Source organism: Perna viridis, chromosome 1 (assembly GCF_037379345.1).
Source record: "Perna viridis isolate PV_CMFRI_1.1 ecotype Kerala chromosome 1, ASM3737934v1, whole genome shotgun sequence".
Classification (NCBI taxonomy): domain Eukaryota; kingdom Metazoa; phylum Mollusca; class Bivalvia; order Mytilida; family Mytilidae; genus Perna; species Perna viridis.
This window is the reverse complement of record NC_142445.1, coordinates 53,034,592-53,062,201: the sequence shown is the minus strand read 5'-3', so window position 1 is coordinate 53,062,201 and position 27,610 is coordinate 53,034,592. Positions and strand designations below refer to the sequence as shown.

The 27,610-nt window shown below is 32.6% G+C and overlaps 1 protein-coding gene across 1 annotated transcript in view; it reads left to right on the top strand.

Moving 5' to 3' along the window:
- Positions 1 to 520: 520 nt before the first annotated feature.
- Positions 521 to 27,610, top strand: part of LOC148629343 (regulating synaptic membrane exocytosis protein 2-like) — a 37,757-nt gene continuing 10,667 nt past the window's right edge. Inside the window, exons 1-17 of the mRNA XM_088548643.1 lie at positions 521 to 655; positions 2,438 to 2,511; positions 4,598 to 4,663; positions 6,766 to 6,938; positions 8,827 to 9,043; positions 10,174 to 10,335; positions 12,627 to 13,572; positions 15,774 to 15,842; positions 17,300 to 17,416; positions 20,053 to 20,173; positions 20,505 to 20,569; positions 21,052 to 21,188; positions 22,211 to 22,392; positions 24,143 to 24,236; positions 24,805 to 25,150; positions 26,273 to 26,365; positions 26,646 to 26,747. Coding sequence (XP_088404769.1) covers positions 4,643 to 4,663; positions 6,766 to 6,938; positions 8,827 to 9,043; positions 10,174 to 10,335; positions 12,627 to 13,572; positions 15,774 to 15,842; positions 17,300 to 17,416; positions 20,053 to 20,173; positions 20,505 to 20,569; positions 21,052 to 21,188; positions 22,211 to 22,392; positions 24,143 to 24,236; positions 24,805 to 25,150; positions 26,273 to 26,365; positions 26,646 to 26,747 — 2,845 coding nt within the window. The 5' untranslated portion in view covers positions 521 to 655; positions 2,438 to 2,511; positions 4,598 to 4,642. The remainder of the gene's footprint in view (positions 656 to 2,437; positions 2,512 to 4,597; positions 4,664 to 6,765; positions 6,939 to 8,826; positions 9,044 to 10,173; positions 10,336 to 12,626; positions 13,573 to 15,773; positions 15,843 to 17,299; positions 17,417 to 20,052; positions 20,174 to 20,504; positions 20,570 to 21,051; positions 21,189 to 22,210; positions 22,393 to 24,142; positions 24,237 to 24,804; positions 25,151 to 26,272; positions 26,366 to 26,645; positions 26,748 to 27,610) is intronic.

Below are 27,610 nucleotides of genomic sequence, written 5' to 3'. Positions count from 1 at the left end.
ACCACCAGTATAGTATGCATGTGGTTTTAAATTAGGTGTTGATTCTTCAGTACCCTTTTGAAATTTTCAATAGTAGGTATGTTTCGTAACTGAATGTCTAATGTGTTCCATAGGCGTGTGGTGGAAGGAAAAAAAGAACGTACAAAAGTTTGAGGATAAACATAATTAGCTTCATTTCTCAAATTATATCTAGTGGTATTACCTACACTTAATGTCAAGCAATCAGATAAATATTCGGGTACTTTACCGTTGTGAATGCTATGAAAAAGACACAATTTTCGTCTACAACGACGATCAGCTAATGACTCCCACCCAGTTTCAAAGTATAATGATTCTATACTAGCATATCTAGGAAGGCCAGTTGCAATTTTAGCAGCTTCGTTTTGTATTTTCCAAGTTTTTCTGCATGCTAACTCTGCAGTACATACATCCCAAAGTTCACATGCGTATAATAGGTGTAAAACCACTATTACAAGTCCCATTACTTTCTATGTTGAATTGAGCAATTTTCAAGATCACAATCTTTTTTAAAATTTGTTAAAATGAACTTTAACAGATTTTTTTTTTATAGAGAGGACCCTTTAAAGACTCTCATTAAAACTGCAGCATGCCTTTAATGGCTTCAAAGAAAGAACGTTGAAGTGAAAGTAGACAGGTACTAAAAATAGTAAACTTTCGTTTTGGAAATTTGATGAATAAATGGGCTTAAGATCTAGGCTCTAATTTTTTTCTCTACATCAGAGCTAAAAACTGTTGTCTCCAGTGTGTACATGGTATGATAAACTTTCAGATGATACCCAGTTTGCATATACTGGCTACATCACAAAAATATACAATGCATCCTAGTAACTATTTCTTTTTTACGGACTACTTTCTAGTATGTGTAGGCGACTGTTTCCCCTTAAAAGTGGTATTATACCTTCAAGTAATGGTAGAATATGTGTATGATAGATTTTATCAAGATTTGATATACTCAATGACATGTATATATATAATAAGACAAGTAAAGGTTCCAAGACCGAGCCTTGGGTAACTTCTGCGTTCGTGTAACATTGAACAATTGTAAATTTTGATTCACCGCCTAAAAAACAAAAAGAGGAGAAAAAGAAAAAGAAAAAAAATGAAAAAATACAATAAATAAATGAGCAAGAGCAACTTAATCAAAATACGGTTATTTATAATATGATTCTGCCTAAAAACCAGAATCGTCATATTTTAATCAATGAAACTGTATTAATACATTTGTTAGGTCCTTAAAACAACCTTTCCTATGTTCATAGTTTTTAGTGGAGTCCGAGGTGCTCATTTGCTTTTGTTACTTTGTATGTATGATTTTAGTTACTGTATGTTCTTTGTTGTGTATGTCTGTTTTCCATGTCGGGTCTTTGTCCCTGGATTACATTCTTTTGATTACCGCTATAACCTTGGTTCCCTTGATTACTCTTTCATGTGTAAAAATTATGGCTGGAAGTTTTCCCTTATTTTTTCTGTTGTAGAATATAACCAAAATTTAAGTGTTAACATTTCCATTGGGCAACTTTCATCTGTATTGTTCTTTTTGAATACAGTTTTATGAGGCCTGCTGAAGGATTTCCAATCAAAATTATTATCTTGAAATATTTTTTGACTGTTTATGGTGTAAAAATTCTGGTGGGAAATTTCCCCGCACTTTTTCTGTAGTAGAACATAACCAATTTTTTTTATATCTCCAATGAACTACTTTTAGTTTAAGCACATTTTATTCAGAAATAGCTTGATTACAATAAATTAAAAAACATAATATTTTTATTAGCACTTATATTTCCTAACACAGTTTCTATTGGACCTACAGAATTATATGCTATAAAAATATCTGGCATTAAGAAATGCATGAATCAACCATTATAAGTCTCTGCCTGGTTTTAAGACAGAGGTGTACTTAAGTCGAACACATAGGTAAAAATGCGCATATTCTACTTTACGCGAAAATGGAAATGTGTAATATATTTTGTTCCGCAAGAAAATCCTGAACTACCTTTTTAAATTTATGTCATTTTTGTTTTTGTTTGTTTTTTGTTTATGTTTTTTTGGTTTTTTGTTTTTGTTTTTGTATTTTGCGCCAAAAGTTCACATGAATAATGTAATGGTGCGAAACATTGATAAATGATATGGTTTGTGCAAGACTCCTATTTTTGTCATGTTATATACTAACGATACTGGAAAAAGCAATGATGCTGACCTAGTAAAAAGCGGTACTTCATTCAAATATTTGATTTTAAGACAGAAATGTGTTCAAACATGGGATAATTTGGGATATTTATGTGGACTAGCAGACATATAGTATTCAAACGGAAGTCGTATATTCACTCTAAGGAATGCTTACGCCAAATGCATAGTGACATATTTTGTCTTTTTTCTAAAGAAACATAAAGTAACGTATCATTTTGAACTTTTGCAGTAATTAAATTTCTATGAGGCAAGCCAGGAAATTGATTTTAGAGAGACATGGTAATCACTGCGAGAAGTGTGATTGTAAGTCAGATTACTGTACCTGATATAAATCTAATACCAAATCCTATTTATTGTAGAATTTATTTTGCAATTTGATACTCTTATTTGGTTAAAGACAAGGCCATATCATAAACACATGGAAAGTTTCTACTCACAACGGTGGGCATGGGGAGTAAATCTGTAAGATAATATAGTCTTTGTGGTAGACAAATGGGTTGATCTGTTTTCAAACACTAAAACCGATAGTATGCACCACCATTATTACTTGTCCAGAGCGTATACATACATATTTTCTGCAAATGTTTCGAAAATTGACGAAGCAGTCTCTCTACCTTGTACTGATTTTCATTGCTGCAGATAAGTACCATGTCGTTTGTAAAACTTAGACAACTAGTAGTATATGCAACAAAATCGCACAAAGTTTATTGTTTATACTTATATCCTTCAACAATATCCTAGTTCTTAGTACTTAATTTACTTAATATATATTGGTAATGTGTTTTGATTTCACCTCTTGATTTTTCTAATTTCGTAAATAATTGCTTTTCTCTGTAAATTTCGTTTGTTTCGACGAGTTTTCTGAAAATGGTTATCTAAATTAAATTTTCCAAGTATACGGCCTCGGGTGGGTTCCAATAGTCTAGGCATTTCATATCAAATTCCAATGTAGAAGGTATCACATATAACTAATTGTTGGTTGGTTGATCAATTGAGTGTGGTTAAACGTCGTATGACAGATGCAGGTACGTCAAGCATTTTAGAAAGAGAACGTTTGACCAATCGAGCATAATCTTGCTTTATGCTATGCTATGATATGCTGAATCGGATCTTCACTGTGCTAGGTCTCAGAAGCAACGGTCTGCAGGTAGGCATGTTATCCGAGTAGGATACTTATTCTGACTCCAAACCAACCAGCGGTCAATAGCATGCTTGATGGAGCCCTGTAACCAGTAGTGTCTTCAATCAGCGATGTTTTGCAAACACCTCTACTTGACATTTGAACTATGAACACATACACGCAATGTGAATGTGGCCTATCGGGGACTAAAAAAATTAACAAACCGTTATTTTTAGCATGGAATAAAAACTAAGTGATAATCCTTGAATTCAAACTGGCGGTCTCTTATAAAATTAAACATTTCTTCTTTATATTTTAACAGCTCGTATCTAGGAATTTAACGCTCATAGATAGGGGGTTTATAATGAGACTGAATACTGGTCTTAGTACATGCCCGGGGAAGTTATTGAACGCCACCTGAATAATTGAGCCATTATAAAATGTTTAATCCACCCTTTCCATTGTACCAAGTCAGGACTATTGCTGCTGTATCCAACTGTCTGGTTTTTACCCTGATATTGCCTTTTGTTATACACGGACTTTCCATTTTGTATATTCCTTTTGACTATTGCCTAGATTTTATCAGTTCGGTTATCACCCTTCTTAAGGAACTAAATCGCTGGAATTAAAAAAAATATTCGAATTGAATTTTTGATACACAAAAAATTTAGACTGTTCAATTTGTATTTTTGTATTACTACATGCGAATAATGACGCATCCGACTAATGGTCTGAACAACCTTCCACGTCAAAGCTATTAATTAAACATGCAGTGATCCCACAGTTGGAGTAAATTGAAATCACAGAAACCGTGGTTCAATTAGTGTCATTATCATGTTATAACAAATTAAGGTCTTCTACAATACAAACTGACACAACGAATGGTCTTATAAGATGTGACTTGTTCCTTATGTTACAAACATTGTATTTAAATAGTGGTCTTTTAAGATGTGATTTGTTCCGTAAATTACAAACATCACATTTCAAGTATGCTTTAAGGTTTAAGTACTTTTGTTAATGTGGGTTGTAACACGATTATCCTGGACTTCCTTAGATATTAGAAGATTACCTGTTACTATACTAAATGCATTTTTTGTGACAGTTTTCCCCGCGAAAATTGTAGTGAGCAGTTCTGTTCGACGCAACAGGTGATAATTATGATTTTCAGTTCAATTAGCGAAGAAGTGATAATCTTTTATCGATTTTCATCGCGCAAACAATGGAATATTAGTTTTGATACGACTATGTGCCATATTTTCTTTTTTCTAGATGACATGACAGTAAGTGGTTAGCTGATTTAACAGGGATGGTACTATGGCGAACATCTTCAAAAAGGTAAACATATTTCTTATCTTTCTGGCTTTCATATACAGGAGATATAGTGTTCTGTAATTAGAAGTATTGACATGAACAATTGACTTCATGCTGTTCAATTGTTCGTTATGTCGACTCTCAATCTCTACAGAATCAATTATACACTCCACGGAAGAAATTTATAGTCTGTCATTTAGCTTAGAATTTTAACCTCGTCGTTTAATTTTGTCTCTTGCTATCAGAGTAGTATTAACATATATAGCAATCACATTTGTCCACATCTTATTGAGTATTTCCCTGCCGTTTAAGTGGACTACATTCATTTTGATGTCATCAATTTTACTAGAGTATTTCCAGAGTTCAAGAATATCTATATGGATTTATAGAATATATGAACAACAAGTATCTGATACTGAACTTTACAAAAGCATTTATTCTGTATGCATATCAGGTTAGATAATATTTTTATTCATTGGGATTAAGGTCTCAATCGGACAATATGAATTGAGAGAGATATTTATTATAGTTTTAGTTAGATTGATTTCCAACTGACTTTTTTGATAACCAATTTTTTGGTACGGTTTTAATCAAATAATATAAGACTGAATCCCGGAAAATAGTTTTTGTGGTGTCTTTTTATTTATCTTATATTAAGTATATTTTGCTATATAACTTAAAGTTACAATACTGGAAGATGAATCAATGACTAAATCATCACACCACATCGTTATAGTTGCACGTTCAATTAAATATACTTTCTAAAATTAAAGAAAATTTAAACTGCTTGATACCCGAAAACATCGGTCTGAAAATCTAGATATTTTGTTTTGAAGGTGGGATAACAATCATGCTTTGAACCTTCAAAATGACAAACCCTACGATTTCTGCTCTGTAAATATATAAGGAGAATGAATATGGTGAATACAAATATTTCAAAGAGATAACAACTCCAGCGGGATGGAAAGTTTGATTTAATTCGCTAAGTCCGAAAATAGATTGGCTGTGATAGTTTTGTTTCATTTGTCAGTTGAAGTTTTAAATTGACTAACAATCATTGTTACTTAAATCGCCCATATTATTAAACATTTCAATTTTGCAGCTACATTTTAAACCGTTTAGAACCTCTAAATTTTCCTGAAATAAAACGCAATTCTCCAATTGTTGGTTATGTGCAGTCAGATGTTTCTATACTAACAGTCCATCAAGTATACATGTATATTGTTACTATATTGCACGGTCATAGAGGAGTAGGTCATACAATTCTTTTATTAGTGCCCACAGTGTATGTCGGGAGAGATTTGTGGTAGTTGTATACTGTAAACGTATTAATTTTTGCGGTGTACTAATTTTCGGTATTTTCGCAATGGAATAATAAAAATAAACGCGAAAAATAGTAACCGCGAAGTCGATTTTTTAACACTATATAACGCTAATAATTTTTTGAAATCGCAGAAATTGATGCACGCGAATATGTCCACTTAACAGAATTCGCGACATTTAATACGTTTATAGTATTTACGTTATAATAATTGTACTGAAATTGTCTTGTCCAATACAGGTTTACAGTAATGAATAGTAGATTATTATACTGTGTATACATATATTTGGGTCCATATCATAATGTATGTCCGTATTTGACGACGCTGAGCAAGTGGCAAACCAAAATCACTGGCTTTCAGTACAATATTTGCGAGTAGAATATTTTTCATACTGAATCAAAATCTATATATTATGCAGCTGCAGTATTAGTTGCCCCGGCAAATATATCCCATGTAGTTATACGTTTCTGCATTACTTTCTTTTCGAGCGTAACAAATATATCGTTCATTATCAAACTTTTGGTTTTACATTACGTTAAATTAAAGGAAGATCACATGTCTCAAATCATACCAGTAAACTTTGGTATTCAGTGTATTTTTTTTTCTGTTTAAATCGAAGGCAAGATTTTACTTTCAGCTTTTTGGGGTTTCTATATATTGTATTTATTTTGAATTTTTTGCATCTTTATATTTATCCATATTTTAACCATAATCCTCTTAATTCCTGTCGAATAAGAACTAAAGATTCAAGTCATCAAAAGTTCATTGCATGTGTTATTTTTTGTTCGTATTTTTCTTTTACAGGCCTTTAAAGGGAAACACCTGGGTCCTAATAACAACGACATTAAACGTCCAAGGAGTCCACAACCTCCACCGTCCCCAGATCTTACCGGTCTTAGCTCAGTTGAGCTGGCAGCACTAAATGATGTCATCAGAAGGCAAGAGGAATTTGAAAATAAAGAGAAAAACAGAATCGAGTAAGTGAAGTATTGATAACAAACCACGCTTTCAATGAAAAAAAAGCGACTTACATGCACATGCACCTTCTTGCCTGATTTGGTGAATATATCAAAGATGATTTGGTGAATATATCAAAGAGTCGTCAACAACCACACTGCGATGAAAAATGGCAACTCAATTATGGTCAACATGAGTCTTCAGTGAACGAGGAAACCCTCACACCACATGGCAGGCTTCAGCTGGCCACAAACAACATTATACACAAGTACAGCGAAATAGTTGCCCGTATATACTCCAACAATGCATACTTTCGATTGCTTTCTGTGTCTGTTTTTTATTTGATAAAATCATTGAACAAAAGTAATAAGGGACTCGTACTTTATGTTTAAGATCGGACAGACCGTTACGTAGCCCCCCCAAAAAACATGTATAAGGTCTGAAGGTTGCGATAACGTTCTGATCACTGGACATGAAAATTTTATCTCTGAATCATTCGGAAACTACAAATAAAGCACGAGTCGAGGAGAAAATGCAGTAATGAAATAATGAAGTCAGCCATATATTCAAGTCGTTAGAGTCTATTAGGCTGATATTTTGTTGATTGCTTGTAACAAATATAAATCAACAATTTTATTATCCAGGAGTACGATATTCATCTCACGTCCACAAGTTCTGAATTAACTCCAGTAAAATCGTATCATTATTTAATGAAAAATGCATAAACTTGCAACAAAAACTGCGTTTTAATTTTTGATTTGTTTTAAATGTGTCGTGCGTTTTGTATTACTTCACTGTTAATTTCCTGACACAATGATAAAAAACACAGACTTGTTGAGTGTTGAAGCTATAATGAACAAGTATAAAATGGAACATACAATCAATCGGCACTGTGGAAGATTTGATAAAATTTATCGTAAGTAAGGACATCACAATGCTATTTCATACTTAGGCAAAGGCCTTTTTGTGTCTGCTCACTTACAATGATTATCATAATACTTTAAGAAGAATTTGCATATCTCTTCCGTTCGATTTTTAGCAAGATACAAAATGTTTTTTTAATTGAAAAATAAATGCGTCCTAAATGTGTTATACGTCACTTTTGTATACTTTTGTTTGTACTTCAAATTCTTAAATTTACGTAGATTACAATAATCGCCATCTGATTGTTTTTTTTAAATGAATTACTCAGTTTCACTTAAATGGCATTCTATTGAACTAGTACAAAATTAGTAAAAAAATTTATTCCAATAACAACAATCATGTGTTCACAGCTTCTGACGTAATAAAAATCATGATAGTGTACCATGGGTGTTCGAAATAGCACATTGATTACAGGAAAACTAATGATGGTCATTACTTGGCTGGGTTCTAATGATTTTGTTCCTAATGAATATATTTCAAACATCTTTCATTTTGTTTAGACATCATAACATATCTTAACTTATAACACCATTATTGCAAATAGTATTGTAAATATAAGTTGCTGAAAAAGTAGTCTTAAACCTTCTACTAACGTAATGGAGTGAACCAATCCGAACATAGTTTTGAATAAGCCAATTTCTGTTTCAGACAGATTATTTTAAAATACACTGCTTTTGATGGCAGTATTCTATGATGATATTTATTTCTGTCGTAGGTGCAGATTTGTCATAAGAAATATAACTGAGAGTAGAAGTTAGCCAAGTTTTTTGCAGTAAAAAAAAAACTAGAGAGATGATTAACCCATATTGTGGTCAGATCGACAAAATGACAGTTAAACATTCTGACAATATATAACACCAATCTCTATGGTCATGTTCATCATTAGCTACATTGTCATCTGAATATTATACATCATCTCTGATTTTTGTGATAAACGGTCAGACATTTACATCTACAAATGATATATTATATAATTTTTCGCAGACAAATTAAAGAACAGCTTCGGGAATATGAGTGCCAAGTGAAAAGACAGAGTAGTACAAAGGGGAAGTTAAAACATATAGATTTAAGATTATGCAGGTTGTGTTATAAAACTAAGTTTGCTGATGGTATCGGTCGAGTGTGTTATGACTGCAGGAAGAGGGTTTGTCAGAGATGTGGTGCATACGTTAGAGATTCATATAGTCTCAAATCCAGCAAGGTTAGTCACACGAAAATTTATACTGATATTTAAAAATTTTATGAAACACGTTATATCAGTTTATTGAAGAAAATCACGATTAGAAAAAAAGTAGATAAGATTTGTGTCGATAAGACAAAACAAAAAATACTACATAGAAAATCTCAAAACAAAACAAACCAAACAAACAAACAAAAAGAAATTTAAAAAAATCATTAAAGCAATTAAGTAGCTGGATTATAATCATGCACATAGGTAAGGGGGTCCTGTTTAAAAAAGACTTTCAGAATCGCACAAGTCATGCACTTCCGGTGGAACCATCAATACACAGAACAAGATGCTATATATGTTTTAACATATCGAAACATGTTAGGATCAGTATGGTAAACACATGTTGTTTTTGTGCTTTAAAATACATAAAATGATGTTTTCAAAAATATGGAAACCATACTCTTTTCATACATGGAATCCAATTGAAAACATATAAATAGCATATGATTTCTGTTCCAATGTTTTTCATGAATTTATTCGTTAGTAATTTTGTTTTTCACACGTTTTTGATAGTGGTCCTAAACATATGAGAAACATATGATGAACATGTTTTTCAAGTGTTTTCAAAACAAATGAAAAACATGTTGCATTTTTTCTGTGTATATATAGGACAAAAAATAAGCCTTCACTGTAATAAAACGAGGAGTTGAAACAATTTGATAAAATGTCTGCTTCAAAGCACCGATACAAACGGCATTTGAGCTCCAAATGTCGAATTATGTTTTGTTGTTAATACTTTTGCTACAAGAGTCTAAAACAAGCATTCACAAATGTAAAAGTTTTGTTTTTTTTATATCTCGAAAACTATCATTATTCTTCGCATAGTGAATTCAGACTGAAAAAGGAATTTACACATGAGTTATGTAAGAATGAAAAAAAAACAAAGAGACAACGTAAAACAAACAAACAAAAACAAAAACAAGGCAAGACAATAATAACGAAATTGTGACCAAACTAAACAAAGTCAAGCACATAAGTCCTACTGATTTTCTTAAAAATTAAGTTAATCTTGAGATATTTCCTTCCCGAATTAGACATATCAATACATCTTAGATGAAGACTCTCTATTGAAATGATGTTTATTTATGTATTGACCATAGAGAGGACGCGGCAGATGGCAATGTAACATGTGCCAACTGAAAAGGGAACTCCTGTGTAAAACTGGGGAATGGTACCACGGTCACAAGGCCCAACCTAGTCTAAACAAACAAGCCTTTCACGAAAAGTTAGATTCTATTGATGTTGACTCGTCGGATATTGAGGTAAGTAGTTAGAATTGATTAGAATGTCTCCTTTATCTTATTTTTTCTTCACTTATCATATTTTTGTTAATCACAACGAATAATTCTGAGTATAGAACCTAACATATTTCATGTACTAGTATATTTTAACCGTAGTAAGCCATATAAACTTAAACAAGACAGTTGAAGACTCTTACCTCTACAACCTAGTACCGATTATTATTCTGGTAAAGTGTATATATACTGACCATAACAACGTAGTTAACTTTCAAAATTTATATGACACAACAGAGTTATATTAAACTGCATTAAATAATTTTTAATAATAAATCTTCTCATTAACTGGAAACTTACATTTATGAAAGACTTTAAAACACATCGATGACAAAGATTTTTGTGTATTTAATTTCTTGCAATCTTATAAAGGTCATGACTGAAACCACCTTAGTATTAATGTTTTTGAGTTCACCATGAAAATAAAATTTAGATTCGTCTTTTGTCAAATATAAATTTTTCGGACCATATAAACCGTGAAGAGAGAATAAAAGTGAATAATGTTCTTATTTGTATTCCACTGTATTTTTATTATGTTAGATTACCATTTTTTTTTGCCTGTTTCTTTCAGCAAAAAAACTTGTATAAAAGTCACTTTTGACATTATATAACACATGCATATACAGACTGACAAACGATCAACGATCAAAATGGAACAAAGATATTAATATTACATAATCGACGTACCATTGAAAGAATGACAACACATGGCTTGTGTTGATTTATTGATTTTAAATAATTAATACGGCAATAATCCTTAATAATATGTATTTTATATCGTCAAAAAGACAACAACACCCGGTTTTCACTGCTATGGATTACTTATGCCTTTCTGGTCGACACGTCTCGTCCTTGGACGGCGGTCATCATGATGTATTTTGTAAATTGGTCTATTATTACAAATGTTTGTTTTGATTTTACACTTCATGACAAATAATTATATTAATAAAAAAAAGACTGATAAACGGAGATTAAATGAACTGAAAAAAATCATGCAGAGAACGTCCTCTTGAATTATTGACAAAATATAAATGTTACAAAAATTTACAAAATTACAATTACTCTATTTATTAAAAGCCTTCACCTTAGAAGGGTCTTTAATCATTCACTGTCCGACATGCTTCTTTTCGTCAAAACACTTCGGTAGCATTTACAAGGCTTATACTTGAATGAAATTCTAATCGTGATCTCCCCTGATTTCACTGAAACCAAAACTGAAAGAGAAAATTTGTTTTGTTTTGTCTCTTCTCTATTTTACATTTACTATTGATGAACTGTTTCCATTTCTCATCATTTCTGTAGACAACTCCTTTATTGAACGTTTTTGTTCTTCGAGTATTGGAGATAGGGAAATATCGCAATGTTTTTTACCGTATACACGATGATATATATACTATTTGAAAAAATCCCAACATGACGATGTTTAAGTAAAATAAGGTTTTTTATGGTTGTGTACAGGTTTTTATTTTTTTCAATTTTCATTTTTTTTTATTAAAAGGAACCACATCTAGATTCATATTTTTCAAATACATTTAAGTTGTAGTTTTTCAAGTGATGGTTTTGGTTTTCAAAAATTGATGACAAAAGAAGAAAAATGTCTCTATATGAATGACACATTTTGTTGGAGAATATTTGATTATTTAATATTTTTTCAACGAGAGGGAGTTTCTCATGCTTATCTCCTCGAGCGGCTTCGCCGCGAGACGGGATGAGCATGATAAACTTCCGCGAGTTGAAAAAATATTTGATGATCTGTTTATCGCTGTTTTGCTGAAGTGTAAGGTATTAGTTGTGTTCTATTTTTATTTTCCTGACCTAAATATGTAAGTTTTATAAGCGCTGCAAAGTTTCCTATCGGAACTATTTTTCGGCGACTTGCTACGTGGTGTCACTTTATGTTGTGCAGCTGTGATACATATCATTTGAAAAAAAAACTATTACGCTCGTGTTTAAAATTTGTGGAATAATTTAGGGACTTATTCATTCTTATCGGGTAAGTTACTATATTTAATCATTTTCTATTATAAACTAGAAAATAATGCCGCAAATTAGCCATTATTTCATACACAGTAAACAAACAGACGGTTATTTAGGTCGTCAAATATTCCTACGCTGTTGCTTGTATGTCACGCGAGGACATAAAAACTAGCTATAATTTTCATTTTCACTTGACTGGCGTGAGATTGAAAATTATCGTATAGCAAGAGATTTTAAACAATATAGCGATAAACAGCATTAACACATTCAAAAAATTACAGGAATTTACAAATAGACAAGAGTGTTCATCCTTATCAGAATCTGCGTCAGAAACAGCAACTGACACCGAAGTCATAATTAACAGGCCAAGTCAAAAACCTGTAATGCAACAAACACCCAGGCGTAGAAGCATGTTTGCCAGCACAGCAGTTGAAGTCAGCGACTTTGAAAGTGATAATGATGATAACTATGAAAGACGTTTGCGGAGAAATTCAAGACGTCATTCAAATAGGCCTGACGTGAAAAAGAAACGCCATAAAATTATTAGACACCACAACTCTGATTCAAATTCGGAAAATCAAAGTGATGATGAAGGATGTTGCAATTCTAGTAATTATTTACACGTACCCAGGGATTACAAAAGTGGTCGAAGGAGACGAAATTCGGAGAGACGAAGACTTATGAATATTGAAAACGTAAGCGACATTAGAATTAGACGAAGTGAATATCCAAAAACGGATAGGTGCACAAAAATAGATAGTTCCAATAAAATAACACCAAGTGTAGAACACCAAGATGAACGATACAGACGATCATCTCATGAATCCGTCCAATCAACGAATACCAATGATGTTCCTGTTTTTTTCTGTTCATACGACTCTTTATCGGAGGGTCAAAACTCCAAAAGTACTAGCTCATCTCAAATTCATAGACAAGATGCTGTTTGCTTCAGTAGTTCATCAAGTATTATATCAGACAATATGACATCTAGCAGGCGTCGGCACTCAGCGTCACCATCACCGTCACGTGAGAGACTATATCACACAAAACCGCGTGACAGATCAAGAGCGGCGTCTGCAGATTTAGTAGAATATCCATCAAATCACGACGGCGATTCTACAAATCGTCTGAAAGTCAGTACAACAGAAAGCGATAGCAGACGATGCTCCGAAGAATCTATTCGGTCAAGACGATCCAATCAGTCGGATGCAAGTCAGTATTATCGAGGTTTGTATAATATCTTAAAGTATAACACATGCTTCGATAATTGACGGAAGTAAAGCCAGTTTCTTTCAATAACATGTCTTAAAGCAGTCAGCATATCCGATTGACCAATAATTTAACAGCAGGAGTAAATGATCAGAAACTTTGTGGAGTTCCCATTAAGGTCTCTCTAAAGGTCTCAGTATCGTATTTATTTTCCCATAGACTTCTATAGTGAAGTGAATATTTTTAGGATTTTAAAAAAAAATATGTAAATTGATTCAATAAAACTTTCACTTATGTAGCATTTCTAAGGACATGTGAAAAAATAATTTCCCGCAAAGAAAATAGGGTGAGTCCACGAAGATCGGACAGAAAAGTAGTCTCGAACTATAAATAGCCATTTTCCCTACTTTCACTTTCGTTTTGCACTCACCAAACCAACCTTTTCAGTGGAACATTTTTATGATATTATGATAGATTTTCTTTTAAAAAAGTTCTTCATCTTACAGTGTGATGTTTGCTCTATTTTATAAGTCATTGTTCATATCTTTTGACAAAATATTAGTTTGTAGAGAGGCAAAAAGAAAATGCACTATATTTTTCTAGCATCCATGTTTTGACGTACACCTGCTCAGGGATATGCAATACGATACTGGTACCTAAAGGATACGATTGCTTAAGTTGTCTATACGGAACACCTCGGGGTCTTTTCTCCGTCAATACTGATACACTGAACACTAAACCTGGCAGGCTTAAACGTAGGCCTACAATAAATAATTTGCATTTGCTTTAGTGCGTGGGCGGAGGTAATCCTTCCTGTGCCCTACTCATCAATCGTAATATGATTTTCATGCACCCTTATAACTCCTTTTTACGAATTAATTTGTTCGCCAAAAATAAACTGAAGCATTTTTTTTAGTTTTTGGCTAATTTTTATAACTCATTGAGGCAAAAGTAAAAAAGAAGTTTTTTTTATTCTTCAAGCTTCTACTTTCTACAGAACAAAGAACGATTACATATATAGGTGTCATCAGGCTGCCGAATGTCTAAGCTTTCCAATGGTACCAAGAACTTACGGAAGCAAGTACAGTCGCCACAAGTCATCAAACAAGTCCAAGAAGTATCAATTGTGACAGCACTTAACACAATATAATAAATAAGCCATTTTATACTTAATCATGAATAGTCTAGGGGTTTTGAAATGAAAAAAAAATATGTCAATTTTCGCGACTTTTCCTTTGGGTAGGGGGGCATATCTCGCATTTAACTTCGCAAGTGCTGCTCCAGTTTTTTTGGTACCATTGGAAAGAATATCGTATTTCGCATTATTTATTATGGCATTACACTCGAACCTGGATGTACAACACGGACGAAATTGAAGAATAATACAAAAAAACCAAAAACAGAAATTCAAATCAAATATAAATTGACACACATGTTAATGAAATTAAGTAACTTCATTTACAATTGGAGATATTTTTCTTTTTTGCTTTTAGAAACAAATTGTAACATAATTTTGCCGATTTCTATAAGTATAAATTCGTAATTAACACTTGCGGCAAGTTTCTTTGGTAATTTCATGGCAAGGCAGAAATACATTCATTGTGACGACAAAAGGTATTGGTCCACTCGATGTGATAGATTTGCGACCATTATGTAATTATACCATATTGTCGTATTTTATCTTGTTCCATTTTAATCCTTTCTATTATTATTTGTTATCAGACTTGTCAGTTCCATAGAATGCATTATGGAAATTGTGGTTTCCGACAAATTTAGTTTTATTGAGTCAATATTGATTTTTATAATTTTGTTTATATTGACCATTCCTTTTCATTACCTTTTCTTGTATTATGTGGGATGATAATGTGAAATAATATTTGATGTGGTACGTCATATTACTATTTTTTCTTCTCATACCCACAGGAAATTAAAGCACTTTATCATCATTTCATGAATGACAGCTGCTTTCGTTTTTTTTTGTCAATGGAATCAGTTTTCGAAATTTTGATAATAGACCTTCGGTAAGACTAAAAAAATTTCGTCTGTTAAATGAAAAAAAAATCATAACCAAATCTTCTCGAAACTTATATTAATATATATTACAGAGGAAAAAGTACTGTTTATTCAATCCTGAACAGATACAATTTAAGGTTGTTACTTTGTTGATATATTTGTTTTAACCGTTTTGTAGTTTTCTTTCTTTGGCTTGTATATTTCAGATTATTTCAATAATTTAAAACCAAGAGAAGTGCTTTTATACAGAGATAGTATTCCATACAGTCCTCGGTGTAAGTAAAAAGCTTCTTTACGTTTGAACCAGTCACAGTTGTTTGATAGGCATGTAACTAAAATAGTTACTATTATTGTTACCAAAGATACGTAGGATCTAACAATATCAAAAAGATCGTGAGTTACTGGAGACACGTATGAAAGTTAACTGCGTTCAGATTATTTACAAAGTGTTTCAGACTAAGGTTTGCCGGAAGAAAAATAATCGATCACATAATGGCATAAGCAATGTATCATTGATCCATACTATTGTGGGAAGTGATAGAGAGACGCATCAACATGAATGAACATTTTTCTCATAAAGATCTATTTTACCATGATATTTTCCCCCTTTTTTATTTGGTTTGTTGAAAGTTCAAATTCGGGATAGATTTACATTTATGATCTGAACAGTGTAATAAATGTTTTTATTTTTCATTGATATAAAATTTTACTGTAGAGCTATAGTACACGGTGTAATAAGAGCCCCAAAATTCGAGAACATATACTTCTATGGCAATCTCTATTTCCTGTAAAAAAAATCTCTTTGCCAAATATAACATAATCTCTTTTACAATCTGTAAATACTTTTATGGAATTTTTCTCTGCTGAAACATAATAAGAGTAAATTGATATTTTTGAGAAGTAATTATGATCGTGTTGATGTATACAGAGTTCTTCCAAAGCGTTCCATAACTAAAACGATTTAAACAAATAAAAGCAGATTTTCAGATTTAATATACGAGTATTTAAAAAAAAAACATAAATACGACACCTGGCATCAATTCTGTATTGATACAATGTCTTTTGAACTGAATAGGTCTACCGCTTTTCAGAATTCTAAATCACGAAGTTAGGAATTTTGTCACCAAGTACTATTCAAATTCGGAAACACAAACAAAAGATATTCTTACCACCACAGGTTAAAGAAAATCTCATGAAATGAATTTAAACATGTCATTTAAAGCCAATTGCAAATAAAAAACCCATATACTTTACAAAAGGAACTGTGTCTAAACAACAGACTAACCGAATTATAGTCCTCATATTAAAATAATCTGTTTCGGTTGTTCTGTTTCTTGCTTAAACTGTTAGTGTACGAAACTAAAACAATGTTCTTTCCTTTGGTCATTAAGAATATTGCTTGAAATACAGTGAAAGCTGAATCTGGAGCGAACAGATTTTTAACTCTGGGGTTTGCTCCTGTTTAGGTTGGTATTCTTTTTGTTCTTTTCTCAGCGTTTACTCTAACCCGAAAAGAAACTCTGATCATTCGAGGAGGATTTTATTATTTTAAATAATCATAAGCCTTTTAATAAATACTCATTATTATCTGATATGTTTGAGGTAAGCTTTGAAAGATATGCACTAAGTTATGTTTTAAGTATCGTCGTTCAGCGTCCATGCTTACACCACATTCTCTTCAAAATATTACACGAATTCACATCATCGTAGTTAATCCGTTTGTAACACGTAGATCATGGTCTGGGGATGAGAGTTATTGGTGGAAAACGCGGCCCAGACGGTGGACTCGGTGCCTATGTAACATTCGTTGAACATAAAGGACCAGCTGATTCTTACGGTATAGTTGAGGGTATGTAAAGGCCTTATCGAAACGGTGGTAAATATTAACGGATAAAGTAATGAATAGTTTCTTTGATTGATAATGTGCATTTTTTTCCAATTCGAAAGTAACTGGTTAGTTTCTGTATTGCAAAGATTACGGTAATATTTAACCAAAGGGTCAACTTACTAATTTCTACATTCATCTCAAAAACTATAGGAGACAGTAGAAAAAAATGTGACCGACCTTCTTCACTTGAAGAGCTCTACAAAAGATTCCATTTCGTCGAAGTTGTATGACGGCTCCTTATTGGAGTAATTTCTCTCGGAAGGTCAAAAATGACGATTTTTTTTAGCTTTAAGCTAAAAGAAACCTTAATTGATACATGATACAAAGGAACTTCCAATTGATGAAAGGGTCTTTTTTTACCTAGGCCTACAAAAATTAAGTTAAACTTGTAGAACGAATCCCACTTAGTGTAACTGCTCTTGAAAGATCAAAATTGACGTTTTTTACCAATGTCTCGAAAACCGTTAAAGATAGAAAGAAACTTTTAATTGTTGAATTGATCCTAATGTTTGGCCCCGGCATATGATTTTTTGTCGAAGTTATAGAACGATCTTCGTTATAGTTTTTAGCCAATATCTTAACCATAGTAGGTTATAACGAAAGAGAAGGGACAAAGACCCGACATGGAAAACAGACATACACAACAAAGAACATACAGTAACTAAAATCATATATACAAAGTAACAAAAGCAAATGAGCAACTCGGACTCCACTAAAACTGGGAGCATGGACCAGGTGCATCGGTAGGGTAAACGTCCTCTGCTTTTATAGAAACACCCGCCGAGTTGCTCATAAAAAGTCAAGTCCGGGGTAGACAAACGAGGAAAGGAAAACTATGACCCGTTGAGTAAATCAGTTTTCATGGTGCAGATGGATATACCATAACGATCCACGAGTTCATGATGACGTCCATAAAAATTCTGTATTGATGACTTCAGTCTTGTAGCAACATAACCCTGTTCCAGAAGCCTTTTTGTTAGAGTTCTAGTGCGATACAAAAAGTCTGCGTAGTTTCGGCAGGCTCTGGCATAACGTATGAGTTGTGATATGAACACTCTATACGCAGGTGCTGAAGGGATATTGCCTCAGATGAAAGGAAAGTTGACAATTCTGAATGAAAAGTCATCACGTTTGTCGTAAAGTTTGGTCAATAGTTTTCCTAAGTGTAGGTCAAAATAAGAGGCTGACTTCACAGTGTCTGCAGTATCCTTTATCTCAAGTTCTTTTGGGTAGATGCGATGTATCAAATCCCCGAAATTAGGATTGTTTAAAGATAATACGTCATATATATAGCGGAAACTGAGATTGAAGGATCTAGCCAAACGATATTCTTTCTATCGGATCAGATCAGCTATAAAGTCAGCCTCATAAGAGTGTCTACCTCTGATAATAAACATTGGATGTAAAACGTTTTGCAGACAAAAACAGTGTTATTTTGGGCTTTGTCTGCTGGTACGACAACATATTTGTCATGTATAGTAGACAATGTTTTTGCTACATCGGGGTCTTTAAAAACTGATGTAGCCTTGGCACTCATTGACCTACTTAAAACTAAGTTCATTCGTTTCAAAATTAAAGACATCACGGCCTTTAACCACTCTGACAGAGAATCAATGTCTTCTTGTTCTTGTTTTATCCATTTTGTTGCATAGTCCTCGACGGCATCCATAAGAACTTTAAAATTATAATTCCAATTTATGGAGCGTGGTTCACGGTACTTGGGACCTTTAGAAAGGATATTACGCAGTGATTCGTTTTCGATGATGGTTAAATCTCCCGTAACGACCAGCCCAGAAGGACCATATTTAAATGGAGAGGTTTTGCAAGAACGAACTTTCCAATAATGAAATGGTCCTCAAAATAAGACCTACAGAAATCTGTACTGGATTACGAATCCTCGATAGAATTTTTGTTATTGAAGGACGAAAAATGCAGTTTTAGCCAATATCTTAAAAATAGAGGAAAAATGTTCTATTGATAAGGCCTACAAAAGAAGTTTAAGTTTACTCCTTGTTATAGTTATTGTCATTGAAAGGCGAAATGGACGATTTATTTTTTTAGCCAATATCTCAAATTAACTAAAGACAAAAAGAAACTTTCTATTTGCGAAGAGATTCTTGTGATCAGCTCAGCCTAAGAATCGAGTTTTGGCAAGGAAAAATGCCCTATTAGGAGTTACTGCCCTTTAAAGTTGAACAGTAGACCTTAGTAGATATGGAAAAGATTTCCATTGATGGAATATTTTCTTAATGCGGACACCAAACACTAGTATAGCAAAGAAATTGGTTCCAGGTGAGCGATACAGGACCTCTAGCTTCTTAATTTTTCAGTATGAATGGATGTTCCTTGCTGATGTTGTGTAATATTTGCAACCAATCTCAAAAGACAGACCCAAGAAACTTCACCAATCCACAATTATTGTAATTTTATTCGATTTTTAGCAACTTAACTTTTGCAACCTATTGTTGAAAAGGGTTTTCTAAACCCCATCACAAAAACAAAGTTTGTGGAAGGTGTATAGGAATCAGCCTTTTTAACTATATATGAGATATGAATCTGTGTCAACTTTTGTTTAATAAAAATATAAAAACTTCCAGGTGATCAAATATTGTTTTGGAATGGAAAATCCTTGATAGATGTGTCATTTGAGGAGTCACGTGAAATAATGAGCCAGAATACAGATTTTGTACAGCTGTTGGTAGTACACTTTCCAGACAGGTAGTTCTATCAATAACTTGTTCTTTGTCAGTTTTAAGATAAACTAAGTATACATGTATATCAATGCAACCATTGGCTACCAATAAATGTATTCACTATATTAAGATCCTCAATGATACAGGTATATAATACCCATATTTTAATGATTACTTTGGTTTATCATGGTTAATACCTTTTGATTATAAATCTGTTGATTTATTTCAATATTCTAAAATTGGATACCACATCCCAGATTACAATTCAATAAAATACTTTTAACAACCTTTTACAAAGATTACAGGTTTTCATTTAGCAGCAGTTAATTCTATTTTAAGAATTGTAATTATTTTAGCTTGATATGTAGGAAAGATGACGACAGAACAAATGGGAGCTTGGTACGTCCAGCGTGGGCCTTGGGTTGGTATAATGTGAAAAAATAGTATTGCTGGCATCTTCAATATTTCTTCCATTGTTTGTACTTATTGTAAAATGACAAAAAAAAAAAAAAAAATAAGGGTACGCTATTTTTAGCTGAAAAAATAGTTTAAGATGGTAAACATCTTTTTATTTGGGCTAATCGGATGTTATGAAACGACCACTGTGATACTGCTAACTCCACTTAAACAATTGCAATTATTTCCATTATTTCAAAACAATTACATCGTTTAATATTTTGTTTATAAAACAAAATGAATATTTTGATAAACTGACATGAAACATAAAAAAGCGAAATTTACTTCGATTACATATCAATGCAGAACTAAAAAATATATGGTGATATATTACAATAGACTTGTATATTTGTCCATAAGTTATGGTGCAACACTCTATACTATTGGAAATTTTATTTGTTGTTTGAAAACAAAAACAACATACTTATCTTAAATGTTGTCATGTAGGTAGTGGTAATAACAGCTCAATGGAACTGTCTGTAGTGGTACCAAAGGGTGGTTCAGTAAATAACTCAAATGTCCTTGAGCCACCAAAGTCGCTACCACTTCAAAAACCAAAAAGGAGAATGCTGCCAAAGACTCCAGTAAGATATTAATTCATATTCTAATAACAAAATATGTTGGAATGATTTTAAACTGAATTAATCAGATTTAATGATGAACTGCACATTTTTTAAAACAATTCTTTAATACTAAATTATAACAAGAAAATGTAACTTGAGGCAATTTGTTTTCTCAATTTCCTTACTAGAAGTTTGGACAATGATTTTGAATAGTTGAGCGTTCACAAACATCTTTAACATGCCACATACTTTATGTGCCTGTCCCAGGAACGTTTAGTCTAGCCGTTGTCTTGTGCCTGTCCCAGGAACGTTTAGTCTAGCCGTTGTCTTGTGCCTGTCCCAGGAACGTTTAGTCTAGCCGTTGTCTTGTCGTTGTTTTGCATGTTCATTATTATTCTTTTTACGATTTTTTTTTTGGATTATGCAGTGATTTTTCTGGCGCTCGTTATTTCCGCCATTGACGAAAGACTTTTTCTGACAAAAATAATCTAGTCTCATTTCGTCACTTGAATTCTTTGAAAGTACAAAAAACATCAAGATCTGTAATCCCAACATTGGTTGAGTGGTGAAATCGACACAATAGACTTAATTATTAAGACTATTTTGTTGTTTATTTTAGTTTCACATCATTTATTTTGGTGCCTTTTACAGCTTGCTTAATGGCATGGATTTTACCCATCCTTGAAGACCGTATTGTGACCAGAAGAAATTTAATTGTTCGTTGCTTGGCATTTGGTGGATGGCTATCTAATTGGCAATTATACCACATCTCCTATTTTTACAAATCTGGTTTCCAAGTTTTAACCATGTCGCCATTCAGGTTTCTACATATCAAAGATTATGTTCCCAAGCTACATAGATGGCACATATCAAGATTTAATCTATACACATGTCATCTCAACTGTTTTTCATTGGAATATTTAGGCTTCCAAATTCTTAAAATGACATAATTATTATTAAGGCTTTTAAGTTATGGGCATGATATTAATTAGGTTTTATGTACACGTCATATACTAGATTTCTATAATGTTTGGTGTTTGAAGGTGGAGATAAAGAAGGAAGACCGTCCTGTAACAGGCAGAGTCAAATTTAGCTTAGGCTACAACGAATGTGACGAGTGTCTTTCAGTAAATCTGTTCAACGCGGAGACATTAAAACCTCCCGACAGATTATCTGTTACCGACATGAATCCTATAGCCATGGTTCACATTCTTCCAGACAGAAGGTAAGCTTATTCAAATACTAGTTGTTGTTTGCATTAAAACATAATGGTAGATTAATAGTATTTCTTATTTGATTGCATATTATATTTGATGATGTTGTCGAACAATATGACATTAAAGTGTTAAATTTACTTTTTAGAAGTATATTTAAATGATTTTCTAGCAATCATTGGTCACGTCGAAGAAGCACAATGCCTTAACTAATTTTATTCTCTTACAATCTTTTAATGCATTTAAACATAGAATATCATTTTCTACTATGTTGACACCACAATGACTCTCAAAGGAACTAAAATACGTGTGTTAAAATGCGTTTAATGGATATTTTATTCTCCTTGTTTCCTTCAGTAAGCAGACTTGATTTTAGTGAGCGGAAATAATCACTAGAAACTGCTTTTATGGCGTACGAAGCTCGTCATTTTCAAATATCTAAATATGAATTATATCAATTATCGTTTTCATGACTATATTATCGGTTTAAAATTAGACAGGCATTGAAAACAATATCCTTTACCAAATTTTATCGAGAAAAATAAAACAAATGCTACAATTAAAGTGATATTCATAAGATTTTTTGTATTTCATTGTTGACTTATTGGGCTACAAATGGCAAAATATAAGTTTAAATGTTACAGCGAATGCTCTGCCAATAAAATTACTGTCTTAACATTTTTTTAAACTTAATGTGTAATCTAACCACTAAGGTTGTTATGTTTATTCGTAAACACGACCGGTAAAACACCATAACTGCGGGTTTTTAGCTCACCTGACCATAGGCCATGTGAACTATTGCCATCACTTTGCGACCGTCGTCGTCGTCGTTTACAATTTTCAACACTCTTCTCCTCTGAAACTACAAGACCAATCAGAACCAACTGGGTATGAATCTTCCTTTGGGTATCCTACATTGAACTGGTGTGGGGGTTAAAATACAATGCAGGACGTAAAATGTTTTCAAATATATCTCCAAAACTATTAGGTTTAGCCAAATTCTGATTATAGAAAAGCGTTCAGCATGATGAGATCTATCTTTCGTTAGGCCATGTTGTACTTATTGACTTTTTTCGATGTTTTTCACATACATCTCCAAAACTGTTAGGTTTAGCCAAATTCATACACGAGGATAAGTGTTTAGCATGATGAGATCTATCTATGGACAAATTTTAATATGTTAAGCCATGTTGGAGTTATTGCCCTTTTTCGACGTTTTCTATTTTTAATGTTATTTTTTCAAAAATCTTTTCTTCTGAAACTTCTTGACTAATCAGAACCAAACTTGGTGTGAATGTTTCTTAGAGTGAGTGTGCTGCATAGAACTGACATGATGATTTTTACCTGTCGAAACACGTGGTCGGCGTTACTAAAATATAACATAGGGGTCAGACAGGAGTTTTTCGCATATTTCTCAAAAAGTTAGATTACCCGAATTCTATAAATTGTCGAAATTATCCTCATTGTAAGACCTACAAAAGTCTGCATTGGGTCAAAGTTGTCAGTTGTCTCCTTGTTAGAGTTTTATTGCGCTTGAAAGGTGGAAAAATTGATTTTTTTACAGTTTTCAGTCAATATTTTGAAAACTATTATAGATAGAAACTTTCGATTGATGAAATGATCCTTTTGATAAGTTCTACCAAAGTCGTCTTTGAGTAAAAAAAGGTGGACAACTACTTGATAAAGTTATTGCACTTGAAAGACAAAAATTAAGCAGGTGAGCGATTCAGGCTCCTGGGAGCCTCTTGTTTATATTTGTAGTTCATTCCCGCCTTACGAGACAATCCCACAGTATAATGTGAATTCACCAGTATGGGAAGAAACATTTAATATTTTGGACATCTCTAAATGCGAGGTAAAAACATGTCAGTGTAAATCAAAAGAAAACTCTCTTCTAATCTTAATATTTTGATCTCAAAAGTCATTCACAAAAAACAATTTTAGAAAACCGAAGCGAATATAGAAGATGAGACGAAAAAAGAAACCGTTGACCATCACAGAAAATTCATATTTTAGTTTATAACTTGGTCTCTTAAAGAATTGAATAATTGAACATATCCCATTTGTAGCATATCAAATCTACAAAGAATCTTTCTGATTCTTTATCCATACTGACATAAAACACTCTAAGGAGTTAGCATTACCCAATTGGTTCAATGCGATTTCTAATTCTTTCATTTGTTTTAAATATAGCAAATGCAATTTTTACGTTTGTCTTCATGTTACTGGCGTATACTGTTAACAAATTAGTTTTTGCGATTGACAAGTACAATGTAGGTATCATTGAATCGTCCAATATTCACAGGACATTATTTTTACGAATTTTTTTTGTGATAATTGCTTCAATACTATATTCACGGAACGGCCTCGTACATTAACACGTCTGTCATAACATCTAAACCACTGGAAATTTGTTACATTAGCTTGAGGAAAAATCCCTGGAGGTGACAATTTGGAATTATTTTGGACATGATTATGAATTTCTCGGAGAAGTATTGCTGGACCTCGCCGATGCTAAATTAAACAACGAAGTAGTTACTTACGATCTTCAGGACCATGATGAAAATAGTTCCCCGCTACCAATCCGTCGACGTAAGGAGTCGGGCTCAGATATAACTGTCGCCAGTAGTTTTATTAGCCCTGTTGAAACATCAAGTATGACATCTAGCCCATGTATCTACGGTTCACCAAACCAGAGCAGAGATATGTTGAACAGCACTGACACAAAATCCGATTCTAGAAAAACTCCAAAACGAAAATCAAGCCCAGGTACTTAAAAAGATTATCAAAAGATTATTAGACAACAGTTATCTAGAGATGAAAAGTTATTGATGCATTTTGGGAATTTATTTTCCTCGGCTAAAGAGTATTATATGACACTTTACATGTATTATTGGTCAGTTTTTTTAAAACTGTTCGTATGACATTCAGGTGGTTTCTTTTCTTTTAATAATGGAATGGAGACTGAAGGGAAACTTGTCACTTTTAGAATCTTGTGATTTAGTTTCACAGGTTTTATTTAGTGTCCTTAAAGTAAAGAAAATATGTATATAAAAGCAATTGGTATAAGATTATACAAATGCCAAATATTTCATGTAATCATGCCTGTAACAACGAACAAATAATTCTTTTGATGTGTTTACTACTGAACGGGAAATCTGTACGTCGTTTGTCACACTGTATCCTGTCTTTTGAAATTGATTTTGTTCTTGTAGCAAGTTCCATTTGAAATATGACATCAAAAACCTTTTCAAGATATAAGCTTGATGACAGATCTTCTGGAATTTTAATTTATGAAAATGTTCATGAGAAATATGTATTTGTAAACAAAACAATGTCTTAATGGAGGAACTTATAAATTAAATGGTTAAAGTGTTGGTTTTATGAATATATTCAAGTAACAAGCGATGAAAAATACTGTCTTCTACTTTTCGATGATATTGTGCTATTGATTCTAGATTCAATTTGTTTTTTTATTTTACTATTTTAGCAGATGAAGAAATATCGAAAAAAAGAGTAGAATATATCAGTGATTTGACATTTCATTTGATGGGTTTGAAAATGATACATATTTTATATTGAATACGTGAAGAATAAAAGGGAATACGATTTAAACCGAATTCATTTAAATGAGAATCAGTTCCAGAATTTTAGAATTTACAATTAATTATTTAACATACATAATGTTATCCGAAGGAAGGTCTTTCGAAATTCTCATACATCCTTTTACAATAGGATGACGTTGTGTGCATAAAGCCTTTCTCTTTTTGTCAATTTTTCAAAATTAATGTTTCGGATGGGGCTTTCTATGTAATATACGAACGTGTTTCGAACGTTACGCTTTGTTCAGAGCTAATAAAAGTTAACATGCAGTGTTTTTCAATTTTACAGGTTTGGAGAAATTACACAAAGTGTATCAGTCTGTCCCATCGTCGCCAACGATTTCACCTGACGCAAACAAAGACGTCAATTTCTATGAACAAAGTAAGAAGATTTGAACGCTTCATTCTTAAACCCATGATAGTCGTAGGACAATCTGAAAGGCTACTTTTTGGAGCACTCACATCTCCAAAGATAGAATTGAGAATATAACATGTCATTTTTACCTTAAAATCTTTACGATATCTTTTTTTTTTGTTTATTGATTGTTCAAAGTAATAAAGTTTTACGGGTTTTTTCGTAGTAATCCGGAGCTAGTTATCGTTTAGTTACACGAACATTTTGAGTTTTGGTGCTCGTTCTGTATTTTTTCTTCCTTTTATAGTGGTACATAGAGGCAGTATATCAAGTAAAATGAAACGACGTGTTTCTAGTGCGATGGCAAAAATATCTTCATTTTCTCATTCTGAGAGGCGGAATAGTCGAGGTACATTTTAGTCATATTATATCATATAACTACTGTATATTCAGCTACTAAGGTTGTTGACTCCTTTTTAACAAGAAATATAACAATTTCAGTAATCATACCCAAATTTGATATGATTAATATAAAGCTAAATGAGTTTTCAATTGTTTCAATATTTCAACACGGTAAGATGGTATTTACCACGTATTCATGTGGGCTTCTGATATATTTCTCATCCAAACAAATTTTATAAAACTGTTAACATTATGTCATGACATGTCTTTGTCTGAAATTATAATAATAGTACTATAACTGTCTCTTGTTTAGACAACGTGCTGCACTGATGCATGATTTATAAATTTTACAGTTTGGTTGATGGCTTAATTACAAAATTTTCCTGTTCATTACCACCCTTTTATATATTTTATTCTTTTATAGCATAACCATCTGCGTTCCTAAACCAGACTCTTGTAATTACAGTAAATCAATAGATACAAAAAAATTCTTCAGCCTTTCTTTACGTTATCTTTTACATGAACGTGACTATTAAAATCTTGTCGCTGTAAGATATTGGTAAAATTACATCGTCGATTCCCTTGTGAATTATCTCTACCTAGAGCTTATTGTTTATGTTCCCATCTATGTTCTAATTGGTTCGTTATGAGAGCAAATTTTGTAGCTTGTTAAATCTATAAAGACTTCTATCATGCACACATCATTAAATAGAATTTCAGAATTTGAAAAGACAAAAACTGCAGTCTCGTATTTTAAATCTACTTGTTTGAGATTAATCAATTTTTTTTCTATTTATACATTATTTTTGGAAAAACAAAACTGATTTGGAAATTAAAAAACTAATTGCCTCAAAGTCAATGTGTATATGT